The sequence below is a fragment of the Saimiri boliviensis genome, chromosome 1 (assembly GCF_048565385.1).
Source record: "Saimiri boliviensis isolate mSaiBol1 chromosome 1, mSaiBol1.pri, whole genome shotgun sequence".
Classification (NCBI taxonomy): Eukaryota; Metazoa; Chordata; class Mammalia; order Primates; family Cebidae; genus Saimiri; species Saimiri boliviensis.
Window position 1 is genome coordinate 290,631,727 of NC_133449.1, and position 21,784 is coordinate 290,653,510.

The following is a 21,784-nucleotide window of genomic DNA, read 5'->3' on the forward strand; positions in this document are numbered from 1 at the left end:
TGAAAATTTAGTAAAAATCACTGCATTCCCTTATCTTCTTTTTAATCAGCTCTTTCTATAAACCAGTTCTCAGACATTGGGACTTGAGTTTTCCTAAGTATCTGAAGGAAATAAATACTATAGTACATAGTATCCATTGTGTGTATGTGTATGCATAGATATATGAGATACACTCTATGTATATATAGTATGTAGTGACAGTCTTGCACACTATTATTAAAATTTACTTTGAGTCTCAGGCACAGCCTAGTTTCTTTCGACATGAACCCAGAAGCCCAAAGATATATCCATTTTACTTAAAATGAAAGATTCCTGAGAGCAATAGCAGTACACACCCAGGTCCTTACCTGTTTTGAGGTCCTTGTCTCACCAGATAATAGGCTGACAAAAGCTACTCCAGCTTTTTCTGTCTTCTCTCCCCAGCTCAAAATCCCTCCTTTTGCAATCTCTTCTGTTGCCCTGAATGCCTAGTAGGCCAAACCCTAAGGGTCTCACTATCCTCTAAGTAACCTCATAGTATTTTTCTTTTTCAAATAAAGGCAGATACCTCCTGAGAGGAATTCCGTTGCAAGCTGTTTAAAGTAATTTTTTATCCACTATACATCATCATTATCATTACACTTTTATGAAGACTGTCATAAACATCCCAACACTGCTATAATTTAATATGCTATAAGTTATTCATTGATGTTGATATAAGTTTAATGATAATAGCTAATTCATTGGCAAATATATGCTATTGTCAACATATGCATATTATGTTAAGAGTAACAAATCCATTAAGTGGTGAGGCCCTGTTTTTGCAGTAGGTGCTATTGCACTACTTGGATTTCTCTTGTGTGTAATTTAATTGCCTATCCATTTGTCTTCTGATTTAAAAGGCTTAGATATATTCTTCCTTGTAAGGAAAAGACAAGGAAGAAACCAACTGCATCCTTCTCCTGCCTGATTTTTAGATACTCTCAGTTCTGGAATTTAGGTTGTAAACATACGTTAAAGCAGTGTATTTTAGGGCAAAGGTCTGAACGCCATTTTTATTCTCCCCTGATGCAAACTGAGAATGCATTCTAGTGTTCATTCCCCAGAGATTATCTGCATCAAGTTCAAGAATGACCTCACTGTAAACAAGCTAAAAAGCAAAAACAAACAAACAAAAGACAGGCAGTAGGGCATGGGTTTGCTTTGTTTGACTGATTAATTCATCTTTTGTTTCCCCCGGGGATGGGGTTCACCAGCCTCCACCCTCCTTACTCCTTGTAGCTTACTCTCATCTAGATTCCTAAAGTGCACACCTAAGCAGAAAAGTAAATATGAGCCATTTACACAGGAACAACTGACTAAGGTCAGTTATCTATCAAAGAATCACTTAGTAAGTGAGTTTAAGACTGTCTATTCAGGCCATGTATGAAAGGTCCCTTCTGGTCCGTGTCCAGTTCTATCATATTCGGGAAAGTAGAAGATATGAGAATTGTTCAGTCAAGATCTAAATGAAGCTATCATTTTCCCATATGTATTCCAACATTCATTGTTTTCATTTTAATCATGTGTATTAATGTAAATAAATCTGAATCACACAGGTAGTCTTAAAAGAGAAGGAGACACAATGAGATACCACTTACACACCTATCGGAATGACCAGAATCCAAACAGTGACAACACCAAATGGCTAGAGAGGATGTGGAGCCTCAGGAACTCCCATTTGCTCCTGGTGGGAATGTGGAACAGCCATTTTGGAAGAGTGCATAGCAGTTTCTTACAAACTAAACATACTTTTATCATGTTATCCAGCAATGACACATCTTGGTATTACTAAAGGAGTTGAAAACTTATGTCTACTCAAAAACTTGCACACAAATGTTTATGGCAATTTTATACAACATTGCCAGAACTTGAAAGCAACCAAGATGTCCTACAGTAGGTCAATTAATACATAAACTGTGGTACATCCAGAAAATGGAGTATTATTCAGCATTCAACACTAAAAAGAAATGAGATCTCTAGCAAAGACATGGAGAAACCTTAAATTTATATTACTAACAAAATGAAGACAATCTGAAAAGGCTACATATATATGATTCCAACTATTTGAAATTCTAGAAGAGGCAAAATCATGGAAACGGTAAAAAGATCAGTGGTTGCCAGGGGTTAGTGGAGAGGGAGGGATAAATAGGCAAAGCACAGAGGATTTTTTAGGGCAGTGAAACTATTCTGGATGAAACTATAATTGGAGGATACATGTCATTGTACATTTAGTAAGAATAGAGGGTATAGCACCAGGCCTGAACCGTAATGTAACTTTAGACTATTGAACTCTATAGAATTTGGGTGATAACAATGTGTCAATGTAGATTCATCCACTGTAACAAATGTACCTCCAGGGTGCAGACTGTTGATAGTGGGGGAGGCTGTGCTTGTGTGGGGGATAGGGAGTACATGAGAATTTTGTCCTTTCTGCTCAATTTTGCTGTGAACCTAAACCTGCTCTAAAAGAGAAAGAAAGAGAGAGAGAGACAGACAGACAGAGAGAAATACCTGAGAACCAGCTGCACCATTCATCTGATAAATATTTATTCACTTACTACGTTGTGACAGGCACTCTTTTATGGCATTTGATTTTACTATTGAATTATATATAAATATAAGATGTATATAAACTACCATTGTACTGACTTTATTTTAATGCTATTGAACTTAGACTCTTTCAAGATTTGACTGTTAAAGAATTCTGCGTGAGGCCGGGCACAGTGGCTCATGTGTGTAATCCCAGTACTTTGGGAAGATGAGGTGGATGAATTGCTTGAGGCCAGGAGGAGTTCAAGGCCAGTCTGGGCAACAGGGCAAAACCTCATCTTTACTAAGAAAATCACTTGAACCCTGGATATGGAGGTTGCAATGAGCCAAGATCACGCCACTGCACTCCAGCCTAGGTGACAGAGCACAGCTCTGTCTCAAAAAAAAACAAAACAAAACAAACAAAAAACCAATTGTGCATGAAGATGATTAAAGAAATATTGTGAGAAGAGGGTAACCTGACCTGCAATGATCATATGTTAACTAAAACCTGGGCTCAGCTTGCTGGATGTGGAGTGATGGGCAGGGGATAAATTGGAACTAGACAGCTCACCATGTTGGGGAACAAGACATACAGGTGCCATTTCAAAGAAGACAAGTTTCTTCTGATAGATTTTCAGAAAACTGTACTTTTTGAGTGTTTAAATAGGTTTGTTTGGAAGCTTGGAAAGATTTCATGTTAGGTATCAGGAGAAACTGGTAGATGGATTGGGTGCAAGAAATTGGAGAAAGGAAGGGTCCTGCAGAAAAGCAAAACAGAAGGAAAGCAAAGAGGACAGCAGCAGACCCACACATAGCCCCCAGAAGCAAGAGGACTGGAGTCCGTGTCACGGCCTCCCTTCTGGTCCTGATGGGAGAGGGGAGGCTGCAGGGGAAGGAGGGAGGACCAAGGATCTGGCCATCCCATATCACACATGTGGCTATTTACATGTTAACTCTGAGTCATGTTTGGCTTCAGAAAATCAAAGTAGGAGTCTCACATTCTTAGATACAATCCAGTCCCAAGAAAACAAGTTTTAATATAGAGGATCTGGTGACCCTAATTTATTATATTTCCAATTAACATAATAAATTGGAGCAAAAGAAAAAGGTTAAATTGTCGTATTTATGTTTACCTACGTAGATTAAAATCAAACTGAAAAATTTCACTATAAATTTGGGTATATGGCATTAATTAGGGCCATACCGAAAACATTTTGTTTTCATTGTAGCATTAAGAATTCATGCTGCATTCAGGCCGGGCACAGTGGCTCATGCCTGTAATCCCAGCACTTTGGGAGGCTGAGGCAGGCAGATCACGAGATCAGGAGTTCAAAAGCAGCCTAACGAACATGGTGAAACCCCATCTCTACTAAAAAAATTAGCCGGGCGTGGTGGTGCATGCCTGTAATCTGAGCTACTCAGGAGGCTGAGGCAGGAAAATCACTTGAACCCAGGAGGCAGAGGTTGCAGTGAGCTGAGATCAGGCCACTGCACTCCAGCATGAGCAACAGAGTAAGATTCCATCTCAAAAAAAAAAAAAAGAATTCATGCCACATTCAGTTTGAATTCACTTTCCCTTTTAATGTTTTGGAATAATATTTTAATCACTTAATTCATTAAATCATATGAATTGGAAATATAATAAATTAGGAATATTAATTGTAACATCCAGTATAGCTAAAATATATACATGTAAATGAAATGCATAGATTGATTGATGATGCCATCTGCTTTTAGTACATAACCAATAGGTTCACTGTAAGAATGGATTTGTTATCTCTTTTTAATGGTTTCATCTTTATTAAAGTAACTAAACTCAGAGAACCTTGAACTAAATCACACATCTGAAAATATACACACATAGAGAGAGTGATGTTGATAGTTTAACCTTTTTTGTACAAGTGGAATATGCCTTCTTAAGCACTATAATGAAGTGGATAGGCTTGTAATCTGGGTGCATGTACAAGACACATCTATATAGGAATACAAACATCTCTCTGGCGCAGGTGCCAAGCAAGCCCTGGGTCAAACTGTAAGTTAGGCAAAGTTGTTTTGCCCTTCTTTTTCTCTTTCCTTAGTTGACCCAAAAGTCCCTTCAGTCCTCCTTACCCAGGTGTTGTCACCAGCCTCAAGGAGGGCAACCATCACCCCTCAGCCATACCGTCCCTCCTCATCCCTCCCTGTTTCTTCCCTGGCATGTTCTCATGCAGGCGCCATATGTGAAACGCTGCATTCATGGTTTCCAAATTAGGGATTTAGAGGCCAAGAGGGCACTGAGGATTTCCACTTTTTCTGCTTTCATTTGCTGATTAATGAAAATGATTCCTGTTGGCATATTTGGAATTATCAGAGGCCACCCTGTATGAATGAAGCATGTTCTATTTTGTTTGTAAGCTAGGTTGGAAGAGCCACGGGGCTGACACCTCTGGATACATTCCTGACTGTTCACAAAAGAGTTTTTTTTTCTTTAAAGAGGGATATTTCTTAATTTTGAAAATACTATTTTAGCAAAGCTGAGAAACACCAAGGAGGCAAATAATATATTAATTAACCCTCTCCATTCATTTGACAAATATTTAGTGAACATGTATGGTGTATCTAGCATTGCACTGGGGATAGGGATATATAACAGAGACGTTTCCTCCCAGAACATGCATCCTAATAGCAGACAGGCAATAATAATACACATGACAAGTTAGAACATGAACAAGTCCTATGAAAGATTCAATAGCACTTGAAGGTAAAGAAGAATGCCGGCTTGGGGTGAGGGTGTGGTTCCAAATGCAGTTTTAAATGGTGTGGTTAGAGTCACCTCATAGAAAGAGCAGCACTTGGACACTGTTCAAAGAGCCCGGGGATGTAGCCAGGTGTCCCAGCACATCTGTGGCATAAATGAGTTTTTCTGTAATCAAAAACTTAAGTAGAGAAAGTGCCAATTCTTCAATCCCTGAAGAACACTGAAGCATAAAAAAAGAAAAAATGAAGAGTACTACTGGATGAATCATGCTCTTTTTTCATATGCATGCAGAAGTTTTCAGATGCAGCTTTGTTCATGAAAACCCTGTGAACTAGCCTGTGTGTTAAGTAGCCATTTTATTTTGTTTCTAATTTAAATTTTAAAATTGTTCCCCAAATCAAAGGGCAGCCAGGACAACATGCATCTCGAAATACACAGCAAAAATACTTTGCATTTACGTATGAAAGATTAGAATGTTCTTTTGATAAAAAAGAACAGTAAAATGTAGTGTGCTTTCATTGTTGAATCACATGCCTAAGTTAAACATAACATGCCTTCGCCTCACATGTTCTGTCCCTCATGTAAGAGACGTTTTTATTTCTACAGGTCTTCTGAGATAAAACTCCTCGTGTCAGTTCTTCCAGTCTCTTGCTTCGCTTCTGTTTCCTTTGAAATGTTTGGAGCATATCCCTATTAAGCATCGTTTTAACATTTTGTACATCAGTCCTGCAGCCCTTTAAGACAGTGGTTAAATTTAATAAGTCTAAGGAATAAGGATCAGTCTAATGCCTTTTATTTCTTCATGTGCTTCAGACATGAGGACATGGCATGATTTTATAGAGAGAAATGTCTAAGGCACCCATTATGAAGTTAAAATCACCTTTCCCAATTCTATAGTTTGAAAGAAATGCATTTGGATTTTTATTGGTAGGATATTAAAGCAAATACAGAGAATAAAATATCAAGCAAACACTTTTTTTCTTTTCCTTTTGTATGCCTTAATTCAGTTTGGTGCAGTTAATTGTTAGCAGATACTTTATATGAAAAACGTATTTTGGTATAGAGAATGAAACGTTACACTCTAAAGCTTTTGGGTGTCCTTTGCTTTTTCAGATAAGAAGACAAGGAGGCATCCAGCTCTTGGTGGACCTGTTGGATCATCGGATGACTGAAGTCCACCGTAGCGCCTGTGGAGCTCTGAGAAACCTGGTGTATGGGAAGGCCAATGATGATAACAAAATTGCCCTGAAAAACTGTGGCGGCATCCCAGCGCTGGTGAGGTTACTCCGCAAGACCACCGACCTGGAGATCCGGGAGCTGGTCACAGGTTAGAAGCATTATTGAATTATTATATTTTATCTCAAGATAAACTTTCCGTTATCCAACACAGTAGCAAATATACTAACCAAATAAATATAGTGATGCTTTAATAACACAGGCAGTCTCAATATGTGTTTTCAAATTAGTAAACAACTAAGAAGATGATATCAGATGTGACCCACCTGGATTGATCATATTCAATAATCAAATGCATGTAACCCTCACTCAAATTTTGTGATCATAATCAGTTTTTGTCAGTTGATTTAGAAGTAGTTGAGCATCGTCCAATACCCAGGGCTCTTCATTAATGATAATTGACAAGGCATGTCACTTTTTGGTAATAAGGTATGTATTTTGGTTTATACTGTGATTAACACAGATGGCTTATTCTACTTAGCAGTTAATTTTTTGAATGAAATATTCATGTCTATTAAAAGTCACCATTAGTATTACATGTTAAGGAATTTTTAAAAAGTGAACATCAAAGCTTTTTCATGATTGTAGAACTTTTGGGTTTTGTAAAATGGAAATGATTATAGTAGCCACATTGTAGTCATGAGGGTTTAATAAATGAGACCCTGTGAAACATTTGGCACATATCTGGATACATATGAACACGGAGCTGTCAGCTCTTACTTTAAAAATCTGCAGTGTTACTTGGAGTACTAATGGCCCAGGTGGCCTCAATACAGGATTTCAAATTACTCTGCTGCTTACTCATCTTGATCATGCTCACTGCCATTCTAGGTGATACTTGGTTTTCACTTCATCAAAAATTACCCCTATCAGCAAGTATTTGGCAATTGGATTGCATAGCTGACTGTCTAAAGAGATTTTTTGATTGTCCCTGGTTCCATTGACCTTCTGTCTCAGCTCTTAAAATTTCTTTGTAGTTATGCTGAAAAGTAGATGAAAATACATTATTCAAGCTAGAGAGTCATAAATGTTTGTCTAGTCCTGGGTCAAGACTCCCAACTTTACTATACTTTCTAGAGTATACACTCCTTGAGATTATTGTCACATTTCTTTCTCACCCTTAGTTATATCAGAACTAGATGCAAATTGGTTTTATTTATTTTGTTTTTTCTTTCTGTAAGTAGAAAATTGTCTTTGTGGAAAAAAAAATACTTGTTAAGAATTACCGTACTATTAAAGCAATGTTTCACACCAAACTAATATGAGGTGACATGAGTCAGGGAAGGTAAAAGTATTTTTATCTACATAGTATGATGTCTAGGATAGGTTGGGAGTGAGTTACATAACTGAAAATATTTCCCACCATTATGGTTATGAACACTCATCCTTGTATTTGTGGGTTGGGCTTAAGTTGGAACGGCCTGCAAAAGAAAGGACTCAATGCTTGTGATAGAGACAGGAAGATTCTGTGCGTAAGACTTCGCCAACAGATACATGAAGTCACCAGAAATGAAGACCAACAGAGCACCTTCTGTGTACATCATATGGATTAATTTGTGATTAGAAAAGAATTGGATTTGACTAAAATTTGAATTTGCTCCAACACGAAACCATTGTCTAGAAGAACCCTCTGTGGTAGCTTCCCTGATTGCCAAAGAAACGCAGCCACATGCCAAAGGTTGAGATGAGCAATGGCTTAAAACAGAATGGAAATGCCATACCCCCGACACATGCCACCTTCTGCAGCAGTGTGTCTTATCCTGTGCTGCCATTTGAAGCAGCGCTAAAGGATCCAACTGCTGCCTATGCCATTGCCTTCAGCACTGCTTCTGACAGCTCCTGAGTGTCAACCATCACATGTGCCTGGGCAACATCAGAAATTCCTTTGTGAGCCTCATCTGAAAAACCAAAGGCATAACCTCTTGTTTCTTTTCCTGGTGAAACTCAGGCTATAGGAAGGATGCAAGTACTTACTGTATGGAGAGGATACCCTCTTATTCCACTTTTTTGAGGAGAAGGTTTCAACCCACTGTCATGTCTTGACCCACTGTGTTTTCATCAGCATGTGCTGGGGGTTCGAGGCTCTCTCTGTGTCTCCTCCTAAATGCTGTCTTCTGCTGTGATAGTCACATCCATTAAGAGGGACAGTGGTTGTTACTTCAGTAGATGTTTTCTGCCTTTCCAGAAGCATGTTCATATCGTGCTTGGAATCAGTTTCACCTTTCTCAAAGAAAAACATATCAGAACATGTGACAGGCTGAAGTTCATGGTGTCTGAAGTTGCCATCATAGATTCTTCAGAAAATCCACAAGTCCCTTGCCCCACCTTCCACTCTAGTAAAGGGAATTGGAAGACAGCATCTAGAACATTCTAGTGTGGAATAAATTGCTACTGTAAGTGAGTCTAGTGATTGGCTCTAGACAAAGCCTTCTGAGTTTCTTACTGACAGAAATCTGAGGGTGCCTAGAAACCTGCAGGACTCGGCTGACTTCTGCACAGACGTTGCATCAATGATGTAAATGAAGCCAAAGCCAACTTCACCTCCCAAAGCAAAAGTCAAATAAGGCAAAAGGAATTCACCTCAGAGAAAGCTTGGACTCTGTTGGCTAAGCCTTGGATGCCCTTAGTTGACCCTACGGTGCAGCCATGGAGATACCTATACCAGCGCCCACTGCGGTGGTGAGGCTGGGCACTGAATAATCAGAAGTCTGCAGTTCTGGCTGCTGAATATTTAAAGCCATGGCCCTGGCAAACATGTCCACACATTTTAGCAGCTTACTAGATGAGCAGCAAGGGACGAGATGACTCTGAGGGGCAGAGTAGGGTGTACAAGACGAAAGGCTGGCTTCACATCTGTTGTTGCAAGGAGCCGCTGCAAATCTGTTTAGAAATTAGGTCCGATATCGTGCATGAATTAAACAAAGTAATGATCTAAGTGTAACAGCTATACCTCTTACTTTCTTTGCAATTCTCCAGTGGGTCTAATACAGAGCTCAGCAAAGAATAACGACTCAGTACATTACAGGAGCCCAGCCAGTACAGGGGAGATTTTCCTGATCACTTTCCTGCCTGTTCTCATGCATGAGAACAAATGTTGAACAAAACATTACAGGGGAAGCTAGGGTGAGGTCTGCCCCTGAATTTCTTAGTAAATATTTGTAAACTGGGATGTATTATAACCAGATATTCAAAAGAAAAATTTTAATGATTTTTAAAAAATGAAAGCACAGTTTATAGATCAGATTCTAGATTAGGCCTGCTGTATATCCAGAAGAACTTACGCTCTTCAAGAGTGCCAAATTACAAATAAGAAAGAAATGATCTTGCAAAGCTTTAACTTAGGTATTGAATATGGCCTGGCAGACTGTTTGAACAATGATAAAGTGTTAAAATTGAGATATTTACATACATTTACATTCAACACGTAAACGTGCACATCCTGAAAAACTGCTGCCTGTTTGCACTGCAATCTCTCCTCACAGCAGAATATATTTTTCTTCCTGCTGTATCTTGTAATAAATAATTTTCTTCCTATGCAATAATTGCTATGAGATGACGATGAGAATTTTATTTAAATCCAGTTGAAGCTGTTGGATGCTAGCCATTGCTTGAAAACCTCCTAAACAAATCAATTTTGATTAGAAACGCTGCACGTCCTTTGGGCCTGACTCATGGAGTTTTTCTCTCTCTAAATATGGAAATAATGGACCTAAATCTTGAGTATGCCCAACTAAAGATTTCAGAATCCTTTACAAATCATAATAAAATGGTTTTTATTAAGCCATAGAACTTAGTAAATAAGTTTTCTTTTGGTTGGAAGCACGTGTCGAGGGCTCTGCTTCTCCAGGAGCAGACCGTGTTCTTCCATCTGATGCTTTGCATGTTCAGATGGTCCTTCCTTTTAGTTAGGGAGTCAGGCTGAGGACTCAACCTTGTCCTCTGTTTCAGGCATCATTAATTCCCTCCTTTCTCCATGGAAGTCCCTTCCGGAGTCTTCGGGCTGGATTTGGACGTTGCGCTCTAGACTTGCACTGTAGGATTAGATCCTGGATTAGAACTTCTGTCTCCAGGATCCTGTGCCCTCTTCTCTTTTGTTTTACTCACTTAAAAATTCCTAAAAAGGGACGCTTAGGAGATTAAATTCTGGAAAGAAAAAAAAAGTCTTTAACCCTCACATGTGAGCGGTATTTGCTAGATATGCAATTCTAGATAGAAAATCATTTTTCTCAGGAATACTTTCTATTATTTTAGCCTTAATACTATAAAATTCTCTCATGTTATATCTAGGTGTGTGACTTTTTAAAAAAAAAAGTCATTGAAGATTTTCAATTTAAAGAGTCATGACCTTCTTTAGTGCCAGGAAATTTTCTTCTTCTTTTTTAAAATAATTTCCTTGTCTCCATCTCCTCTATCCTTTCTTTCTGGAGTTAGTCAGACTTTTAAGCTTCTTGGATTACTTCTCTTGTATTTTCCTATGTAATTTTGAGCCCTTTGCCTTTTTGTCGTATGTTCTGAAAGACTTCTTCAATATCCAGCATTTATTTTCTCCAATTTGTCTGTGACTTCCACCCTCCCACTACGAATTCTCTTTTTTTATTTTTTCGTGGCCCCTATTTTTGTTTTACAAATGTAAAATATCTTTGAATTTCTCCAAGGATATTTCTTAGAACTTAAGTTTGTTTATATCTCTTTAGCATGAATTATCTCAATTTTTAAATTTTTTTTTATGGTGGGCGTTTTCATTGATTTTGCAGGCTTCAGATCTGTGGTGGTCCTTAGTTTTCTGCTTATTTTTAACAGAGTGGGAATAGAGTTCGTCTGACCTCTTTGCATGTTGGTGAAGCTTGTTCACAGTGAAGCTTCACTTCAGAGTAAGTGGATGGGAGTAAACTGTTAACATGGGAAATCCTTTAAGTATCTTAATGGGGAGGGTTTTTCTCTAAGACCCAGATGTCTATGGTACCTTTTTGGTTCTCCCCAACATCATCCGTCTCTTTGGAGATTCTTCCGAGTTGTGTGTTTTGTTTGTGTGGCCTGGAGGAAGAGGGCAGTGTTTTACTGTCTGCTGAGTGTTCGCCCGACCTAGGTGGAAGTGGAGAATGAGATGTGACTACGTCCCTTCAATCACCCCTTTCTAGCTGGTTGTCTCATTTCTACTCCCCAGGTGCCTTCCGTCTCTGAGTATAAATCTTTCCTGGCATTCCACCAGGACAGTCAGCTGCCTCCCTGGGATAGGGTCACCTTTATGTGTATCCTGGACTCTGCTTGCTTCTCCCTCGGCTCCATCTATCAGCTCACTCTGTCTGTTTTGCATCTTGCAGAAATGTGATGAAATTTCTTGTCTGCTGAATTATTCCTTCCATTCTCTTCTCTATCCCATTATGTTCATGATAAATAACATTTGTCCTGTATGAGTTCTGAACTCAAACAGCTCTGAACTCATACAGGGAACTCTGAACAGTTTTGATAGATTAAACAAACTGTAAACATTTTTGCAGATATTGTCTCTGTTGCTGACAGAAGCCAGGCTGAAGGCCTTCTTTAAGGTCTGCCAGCCAAGTGACCTTGATAATTTAACAGAAGTTCAGGTATAGCATTGATTGAGCACCCTGCATGGAAGGAGACACTGGAACAGAGGGGATGCCTTTCTCCCACTAATATCCACACCTATTTTTCTTTCACCCTCTTTGTTATGATCACCCAGAGGCATAGCCCATCTCCCCAGAGCAGGAGCTAAGCAGTTTGTCAAGAAAACTTTTCTTCCATCTTGATGGCGCTTTTTGGAAATCACCTGGAATTCCTGGTGGGAAATGTATGTATTTCACCAAGAGGTACCAAAAGGGGTCAGAGGAGTAAATTATTTAAGTCAAATTCGGGGTTACTATGTTCCCAATATTTAAAATTAAATCCAGTTTTATTTCTTATTCCAAGTGATGTCCAGCTATGTTGTCCAACATAGCAAATTAGAGGTTCTCTGAGAAGATTAAACAACATCCCAAAGATAAAAATTAATAGAGACATTTGAATAATGGAATGCCAGCCACGTAGAAATGCTTTGAATTTTAATATCACCCCCACCAAATATCAAATTCCCATGGAGAAATTAAAAATCAAAGTTTAAATCTACTTTCGTGTTGAAGTCCAAAGACATTAAAGTTCAAATGAATTAAAGTCAAAAAATCAATACCTCTTGCCATTGTGTGTTAAAGTTCAAAATCCACAATTCTTAAGTGAGCTAACATGTAAAAATTGTCCTCTGCCAATTTTTTATTCTGCACCGTCTCAGCCAGGGTGATGCTTGTGCTTCTATGGGGCCTGGGTCCTTCAGCAGCCTGAATTCAGGGCTGTCTCACCCTGGAATTGGCCACATACTTTTAGGACCTCAGGGGATGTATGATTGCATTGTCAGCTCTAACACCTCTCACTGTTCAAAGATGTGGACAATGGCACCTTACCATCAAATTTAGCAAGAAAGCCATTGTGACCCCCTAAGGGAAAGTATTCCAGGCACAGACACGTTCCCAGAAGCCAGCCCGCACCAGGGTTGCAGGCGGGCACCCGTGCGTCTGTATTGGTCAGCTGTTGCTGCTGTGACAGTTCACCACACATTTAGCAGCTTAACACAAGGCAGACTGATTTTCTTAGGGTTCTGGATGTTACAGGCCTGACATAGACTCACCTGGCTGCCATCCAACTGTCGCCAGTGCTGTGTTGCTTTCAGCAGGCTCTAGAGGACAGTCCATTTCCTCACCTTTTCCGGCTTCCAAAGCTGCCCACGTTCTTTGGCTCATGACCCCTTTCCACTGCCTTCAAAGCCGGCAACATTGCATCGCTGATGAGTCTCCATGGTCACATTTTCCTCTGATCACTGCCAGAAAGGATTCTCTGCTTTTAAAGCCCCATGTGATTAGATTGCACCCACCTGGCTGATCCAGGATTCTCTCCATGTTAGTCTCCCCATTTTAGATTCCTTACCTTACTTAATCCCATCTGCAAGTCCCTTTTGCAATATAAAGGAGCCCATTCAGAGAGGTCTTGGGCATTCAGATGTGGACATCTTCAGAGGACGATGATTCCGCTGACCACAGTGTCAGAGGGAAATGAGCACATGGATGCCCCTTGGATTTAGTCAGGGGATGCCAGCCTGGTGTTGTGTGGCTTTGCAGGTCCACCATCTGTGAACTTAACCTGAATCAGGAGAAAAAAGTCCAGGCAAAGAGGTTCATTCTGGCCTGATGCATTTCCCACCTGAAGGGAGATTCTTCTATTCCCATTGTTTCTTCTTTGGGAAACAAGTCAGATATTGTTGATGCCTTGCAACATTTAGGTACAGGCAGCAGAGGCAGCACCTGTCTCCAGGTGCATCCTGGTTTGACCAGGGAAGCAGAAGCACCAAAGATGGCATGGAAAGAGGGACTCGTTCTCAGGATTAGACCTGACACCACAGTGAGAGCTGGTGAAAATGCCTGTGGAAGGCTTTGCCGCTCTGTCTGATGATGGGCCTGTGGTTGTCACGGGCCAGCAGGCAGCAGTCAGGAAGAACAGCAGGGTGTGAAGCAGGGGAAGCCAGAGCCAGCTGCCATTCATGGGGTCAAAGAGCACCCCTCTTTTGCCTCTCTCTGACTACAAATCCGCCGCGAGTGATTCACAAAGCTGCCACTCTTTGCCACAGAGCTCTGCCTTATTCTTCCTGGCCAGGACCTAGGGAAGTGGAAAGACAGGATGTGGTGGGAGCTGTCAGAGCTGTGGCCCAAAAGGTGGAGTAGCAGCCGGGGGAGGCATGCACACACTGCTGCAGCCCCCATGCCCTCTGCCCGTGGCCCTCAGAGCTCAGCGCTATGCTTCACTTGCGCCTGTCTGGCATCCTGCCGATGTCTCCAGCCTCAACCTGCAACTCAGCAGGGAAGGAAATTCTGGAAAGCATAGTTCCAGTTCAGCTGGGGTGACACAGTCCAAGCCCTCCACTCCAGGTCTTCTGTGAGGTGGTTTCATTCCTTTCCTGCATAGTTGAAACCTTCGATTTTGAATTTCCTCTTTGGGAGTCAGGTGTTTTGGTCCAGCGTCCCATGACGGTGTTCTGTCCTGTGATGAGCCTTCCACTGTCCTGTGGTTTGTTAGCAGGTATTCCTCAATCCTGTGGTGCAACAGTGATTGCTCTGCTTTTTATTATGGAATTGATTTGCTCTCCTATCCCCACAAAGATTGCAAAATCACCCTCAACAGACTCCGGAGTGGAAGCTGCTCTTGATATTGCAGAACCTGATGCACCTTCAAGCTCAGACCTCTGCTATGCACACTGCAGGCCACTGTCTGCTTTTGCTCTAGGCTCTGAGCCCTGCATTTTTCTAGCACTTCTTTTTACTGCTGGGATGGGATGTCCTTCTGTGATTCATTCTCCTCTACTGTCCTTCTGCAGCTCTCAGGAAGGCACAGTTCTTCTGAACCTGCTTCCTGAGTTGGACACTTTGCTTTTTCGCATGTAGAGGGGTAGCAGTGTCTGCCGAAATGGAGTCCTGCCTGCCTTTTACTTTTCCTTTGTTCTTGAACCTGAAAGCATTGCACTAGAGGAAATATGATTTTCTACCATTCCCTTCTAGATTCTGGAACACGAGTTGGAAAGGTTTTTCAGTAAAAGGACAGATAGAAAATACTTTAGCGTGTAGGTTTTAGGTCTCTATTACAGCTACTGAGCTCTGCCTGTGCTGAATGAAAGCACCACAGATAATACAGCAACAAATGAGTATGGCTGTGTATTAAACTGTATTTACGCCAGCAGGTAGCTTAGGCCATAGCTTATAGAACCTTTGATTGCATACTGTCTTCTACAACCAAGTTCTAACAGAATAAAGAAAGAGGCCACATTATCACCTCATTACTGCTAGGTGTTGAGTTGGAGGCCAGACTCCAGGCCTGTTAGCCACGTTGGTTTGCTCACCCAGAATGCCAGAATCAGGTACTTTTATCTACCATGGCACAGGCAGCCATTGGGTCAGAGCAGCTTCCCTCCTCCTCTGCCAGTCACCAGGGCACATCTTATGGAGATCAAGGGAAGCAGAGTTCCTCATGGCCATTCATTCTCAAGTGGAAGAAGCCCAGAGCTGGGCCAAGCCCTGCACGCTCACTAATGCCTTAGACACGTTCCTCCACCTCGCAGGGGAAGAGGAAGTGAGGGGTTGGGAGAGTCCAGTGTTACAGTAATTGTGCTCCATTCACAGTAAGGAAACATCAGGCCTGGGGAAGAATCTTTCCCAATACATTGCTGTTAATTCTGAAGGATCAGTGAGGGGGAGACGAGCTAAGTGTTTGGTCTGCCTTTTGATGGCAAGTCTTCTCCTAACCAGCTTTGTATCTCACACATTCTTTGCTGAGATGTTGTCTATTCTTATCTCCTGTCATTTTGACCATTGTAAGATTATCTCTTTGCAGAGGCAAGCCCAAATTATATGCACAGGCAGAGGGCAAAAAACTTAGAACCCTCAGCACTGTTCTGATTCCTAATTGCTTCCCCAAACAGACTGACTCTAATCAAATCAGGAAATCCACACCTTTAACTTTCTGTGCACTCCATCCTCAGTCCTGGAGAGAGAAGCCATTCTGTAGTTCATTAATTCATTAAACAAATTGCTGTTGAGTGCCTACTCTAGTTGACCCTCGAATAACCCAACAGTTAGGAGTGCTGACAACCCCTAGAGTTGAAAATTTGCATATAATTTGGCTCCCCAGAACTTAATTACTAATAGCTTACTGTTGCCTGGACGCCTTACCAATAACATAAAAAGTCACTTAACATATATTTTATATATGTATTATATACTATATTCTTAAAATAATGTAAGCTAGACAAAAGAAAATGTTATAAAAGAAATTATAAGGAAGAGAAAATATGTACGCACTTTATTAAGTAAGAGTGGATCTTCATAAGGTCTTCAGTCTCATTGTCTTTGCATTAAGTAGGCTGAGGAGGAAGAAGAAGAGAGGTTGGTCTTGCTGTCTTAGGGGTGGCAGAAGTGGAAGAAAATCTGTCTATAATTGTACCTGCACAGTTCACACCATGCTGTTCAAAGTCGACTGTACATGGAAGTGAAGTTTAGGTACTTGGGATATAAGAAGTGAAGACCCAGGCACCTTCTAGCCACAGACCAACTTTCCTTATGATATGACTTTCTTCCTAATGGTTAAGATCATGGTGCCTGTTTTTCAAGGAGCCAGATGGAGGAAGGGAGAAATAAAGGAGCACCATTGAGAAGAGTCTTGGTATTTCCATTGATTCATATGTAAAGGAGTGAACTATATCAAGACAATAAGTGAAATTTTGTAATCTTATTAACAGAACCATTGTGGGCTGTTTCAAGCTTAGAACTCATAGACCTGCCCTCCTAAAGCTTGTGTCATCGTGGACAAGACAGACGTAAATGGAAACAAATAAATCTGTAATTTCAGTGTGTGGCAAATGCTATGAAGAAAAATCAAGCAGGCTAAAGAGATTAAAAAGGGACGGGAATTTACTACTTAGAATGAAGCTCGAAGAAAAGAAAAGCCCCAAATAATGGTCTGTTAAACTAGAGGAAGTTTTGTCTCCCATACGTGAAGTCTGGAGCTAAGTGTTCCAGGGTGGTCGTGCTGCTCTGTCCCAGAGATCTTCAGAAACCGTTCTAGCCATCTGGCTTCTTCCAGCCATAGCTTCCCCTTCCTTATGGATGGCTCTCTTATCAATAACCAGGATGATGGCACCGATGTCTCAGTGAACAAGACATTTCCATACATTAAAACATTATTTGTTTTAATTTTAAATTGTATTTATTCTAAAGTTCCAGGATACACGTGCAGGATGTGCAGGTTTGTTACATAGGTAAACATGTGCCATGGTAGCTTGCTGCACCTATCAACCCATTATCTAGGTATTAGATGTATTAACGATTTTTCCTGATGTTTTCCCTCCCCCAACTCCCTGACTGGCCCTGGTGTGTGTTGTTCCCCTTCCTGTGTCCATGTGTTCCCATTGTTTAGCTCCCACTGGTAAGTTAAGTGAGAACACGCAGTGTTTATTTTTCTGTTCCTGTGTTAGTTTGCTGAAGATAATGGCTTCCAGCTCCATCCATGTTTCTGCAAAGACATGATCTCACTCCTTTTTATGGCTGTACAGTATTCTATGGTACATATATATATATATATATATATATATATATATATCACATTTTCTTTATCAAGTATATCACTGATGGGCATTTGAGCTGATTTCATGTCTTTGCTATTGTGAATAGTGGTGCAGTGAACATACATGTGGATGTATCTTTATAATAGAGTGATTTATATTCCTTTGGGTATATACTCAGTAAAGGGATTGCTAAGTCCAGTGGTATTTCTGGTTCCAGGTCTTTGAGGAATCACCACACTGTCTTCCACAATGATTGAACTAATTTATGCTCCCACCAACAGTATAAAAGCTTTCCTGTTTTTCTGTAGCCTCACCAGCATCTGTTGTTCCTTGACTTTTTAATAATCACCTTTCTAAGTGGCATGAGAAGGTATCTCATTGTGGTTTTGATGTGCATTTATCTAATGAATTTTTTTTCATACATTTTTTTCACTGCATGAATGTCTTCTTTTGAGAAGTGTCTGTTCATGTCCTTTGCCCACTTTTAAATGGGGTTGGTTTTTTTCTTATAAATCTGTTTAAGTTTTTTGTAAACTCTGGATACTAGACCTTTGCAGATGGATAGACTGCAAAAATTTTCTCCCATTCTGTAGGTTGTCTGTTCACTCTGGTGATAGTTTCTTTTTTGCTGTACAGAAGCTTTTTAGATTAATTAGATCCCATTTGTCAAGTTTTGCTTTTGTTGCAATTGCTTTTGAGGTTTTCGTCATGAAATCTTTGCCTGTGCGTGTGTCCTGAATGGTACTGCCTAGATCTTCTCCTAGGGGTTTTATAGTTTTGGGTTTTACGTTTAAGTATGTAGTCTATCCTGAGTTAATTTTTATATAACATATAAGGAAGGGGTCCAGTTTCAATTTTCAGCATGTGGCAAGCCAGTTCTCCCAGCACCATTTGTTAAATAGGGAATCCTTGCCCCATTGATTGTTTTTGTCAGGTTTGTCAAAGATCAGATGGTTGTAGATGTGCAGTCTCATTTCTGAGTTCTCTATTCTGTTCCATTTGCCTGTGTGTCTCATAAACTGTCTTTTTAAGGGAGTTGTAGTTACTTGTGCTATGGTAAGATTAGACTGCTGACATTTATATCTGCGTAAGTCAAGCTTATATCTCTTCTTCGTTACCTGTGTCACAGAGTAGGACATTGCTGATGCCTCTAGAGCCAATACTTCAGATTATTTCCTGTATTTTACAGTTACTGCTGTCCAGTGTGGCTAACCTGACAATCCAGGTATTCTCTGCATTTATTTCTTGTGGACCAAGAAGAGATAAACAAACATTTCTGAACACCCACACTTACCAGTCATTGTGCTGGGTACCTTCCCGTCTGTCACTGTCCTGAATACTTCTGAGGTCCTGTGAGGTTGGATATAAGGGACATGCTTAAAGTCACAGCTGGTCTGCGGTACGGTTGTAGTCCTTCATTTCCAAAGCCTATCTGCTTTACACCAGTGATTTTCTAGTTTCTTCAATCATAAGAGTTCTTTGGGGGTACTTGATAAAACAATACATATTTCTGGACCCGAGATTTTCATAGCCTGGGAAGCCACACGTTTAACAATACCCCCTGATGGTTCTTAGGATCATGCATGTTTGAGAAACAGCACTTTCTACTTCCACAAGACCAAGAATTACAGCGGACAGCAGAGGGGAGGGGAATTAGTAGGCACGGATGTGTTCTGAGAGATGCCAAAATAATTTGTGTTAATAGTAACTACATTATCTAATGAAAACATATGGCCCATTTATCACCTTTTAAAAATTAAAAACAATTTGAGGTTACCTCATATTACAATGTGCTTCCTCAAGTGAGAGAGAAAAAAAGTGGAATTGCTTCTACTGGATATAGAATAAATTCCCTGTACCACCCGCTGACTTACATCCAGCAGTAAGCATCTGCTGCTGATGGCCATGGTAACTGGGATGGAGCTTGCAAATATGATAGTCCTAAACTTCCTTACAAAACCTCTTGAAGTTTCATCAGAACCTTCTGTACACCGATCAGAGTGTTTCGTGAGCATGAGCTATTTTACATAGTGCTGCGGTAAAATGTTGGATGTTCTTGAATTGTCTGAAGTTGCCTTCAGTTTTCACCTCCATGATCACTGGGGCTGGTGACATGAGATGTATCTGTGCTTATCTGCAATTACATTTCACAGCATGCCAAAACTGTATAAAGGCTTAAAGGAAAGTTGTGCTGGGTCTTTTTGTTTTATTTTCTGTTTACCGAGATTGAAATGTACAGCACATTTCCACTTGTTAGGTGTGACAATGCATAACTGATTTGTGGCTTTACTTTGCAACTCATGAGTTACAAGTTAATTAGAAACACTTTTCCCTAATTATATTTGAGAGTTTGCTCTATTTGCTCTACAATTATCACAAAAATTACATTAACTAGTGTTAACGAACACAACATAGCAATCCCCACTGGATCCTGGAAGAGAGCAGCAAATTACAGAATGTCTCCATCTCTTGCGCAACACCTGGTTTCCTTTCCAACAGATGTTTTTATTTGTCATTTCTGATGAAACGTGTGAAATAAACTTCCTTTCTGGTTGTCCCTTAGAGGATGAAACTCAGCCGAGTGGAGGAGAAGCTTCAGTTTTGCACCTGCAAAACTCTTTTCACTTAGCAGCTCACTCTTGGATGTTGTCTTTGCCATCACAGCAGCTGTGTGTATCAACAGTGTCCCCTCCCCAGGGAATACCCAAAAGAATCTCTGTGAAGTGGTTTCCTAAAATAGGAGCCCGTATCATGAGACCTGTAATCCCAGGGAAGTCAGGAAATGGGACTGCTTAGAAGGTGACCTTCTTTCTTCCTTCTTTCTTCCCCTGTTCACCGTAGATATCTGAGCAACAGTACAAGGTTGCTCAGTCAAGGTAGAAGAAAGAATATGAAAATGATGTAGACAGCCGGGTGCGGTGGCTCACACCTACCATCCCAGCACATTGGGAGACCAAGGTGGGTGACACAAGTCAAGAGATTGAGACCATCCTGGCCAACATGGTGAAACTCTGTCTCTACTAAAAATACAAAAATTAACCGGGCATGGTGGCATGCACCTGTAGTCCCAGCTACTTGGGAGGCTAAGGCAAGAGAATCACTTGAACCCGGGCGGTGGAGGTTGCAATGAGCCGAGATCACGCCACTGTAGTGCACTGCAGCCTGATGACAGAGCAAGACTCCATCAAAAAGGAAGAAAGAAAGAAAGAAAGAAAAGGAAAGAAAATGATGTAGATGTGAGCTATATTCTCCAGGAGCAGTCTGTCGAGAGAGGAAGATAGAGAACTTCTACAAGATAAGCATGGAGAGAGGGCCAGAGGAGCTTAGAGGAGGAAAGAGCCTTCAGTTGAAGAGATCAAGGAAGACTTTATGAAGAAAGCAACATTTGAAACAGGTTTTAAAGATGCATATGGGTTTGACTTTCAAGTAATGGTAGCAGGAGAATAAAACATGGGCCACGAAGGTTGCAGGGACAGACTGTCCCATGCCTGCCCCTTTAATGAGAATGGATTGAGAATTGAGTCATCTCTGTGCACGCAGCAGTGAGCATCTGTGTGCCTGCACATCTGCTCAGACAGACTCAGTCACAAGCACTCCTGCACAAGGCAGCTTCGGCCTGCGTCTCTGCCTGCCACTTTCCTTGCATTGAGGCCTAATGCTGTCTGCTTCAAACAGTCTAGTCTTCTCTCTCCATCCATATTTGCCTTTTAATCTAAGATTCTTCTAGAAGTTAAGGGCAGGCCTTTGAGTGGAAGGAGTAATGAGGAAGGTGCTTGATAAGTTTCTATATAACTTGATGTACTTCACACAAAAATCGCTAGGGGTACACCCAGAGTCAGCTGTGTCCTTGTTGATGAGAAAAAAAATTGCACAGACTATTAATTCACAATAGTGAACAAGGATTAATCTACTGTGCAAATGACAGTCAGCCAACTTAAAAGTTAGGACATTTTTTCAAGCAATTTAAATACCATGGAACCTTGAGCATAAAAGTATTCAGTGCTTCAAGTACAGCAGTCTATAGCAAACACAGTTAGCACCTAAAATTATGATACATAGTAGTTAAAAGAGCCACTTGCCCTACATATTATTTGGCTTTTATG

At 40.6% G+C, this 21,784-nt stretch overlaps 1 protein-coding gene across 12 annotated transcripts in view; it reads left to right on the forward strand.

The window, feature by feature from the left end:
• The window catches only part of CTNND2 (catenin delta 2), a 937,699-nt gene that overhangs the window by 703,535 nt on the left and 212,380 nt on the right, over nt 1-21,784 (forward strand). For all 12 annotated transcript variants that reach the window (XM_039468167.2, XM_039468169.2, XM_039468187.2 and 9 more), the window contains one exon: nt 6,404-6,617. In XM_039468167.2, coding sequence (XP_039324101.1) covers nt 6,404-6,617 — 214 coding nt within the window. The remainder of the gene's footprint in view (nt 1-6,403; nt 6,618-21,784) is intronic.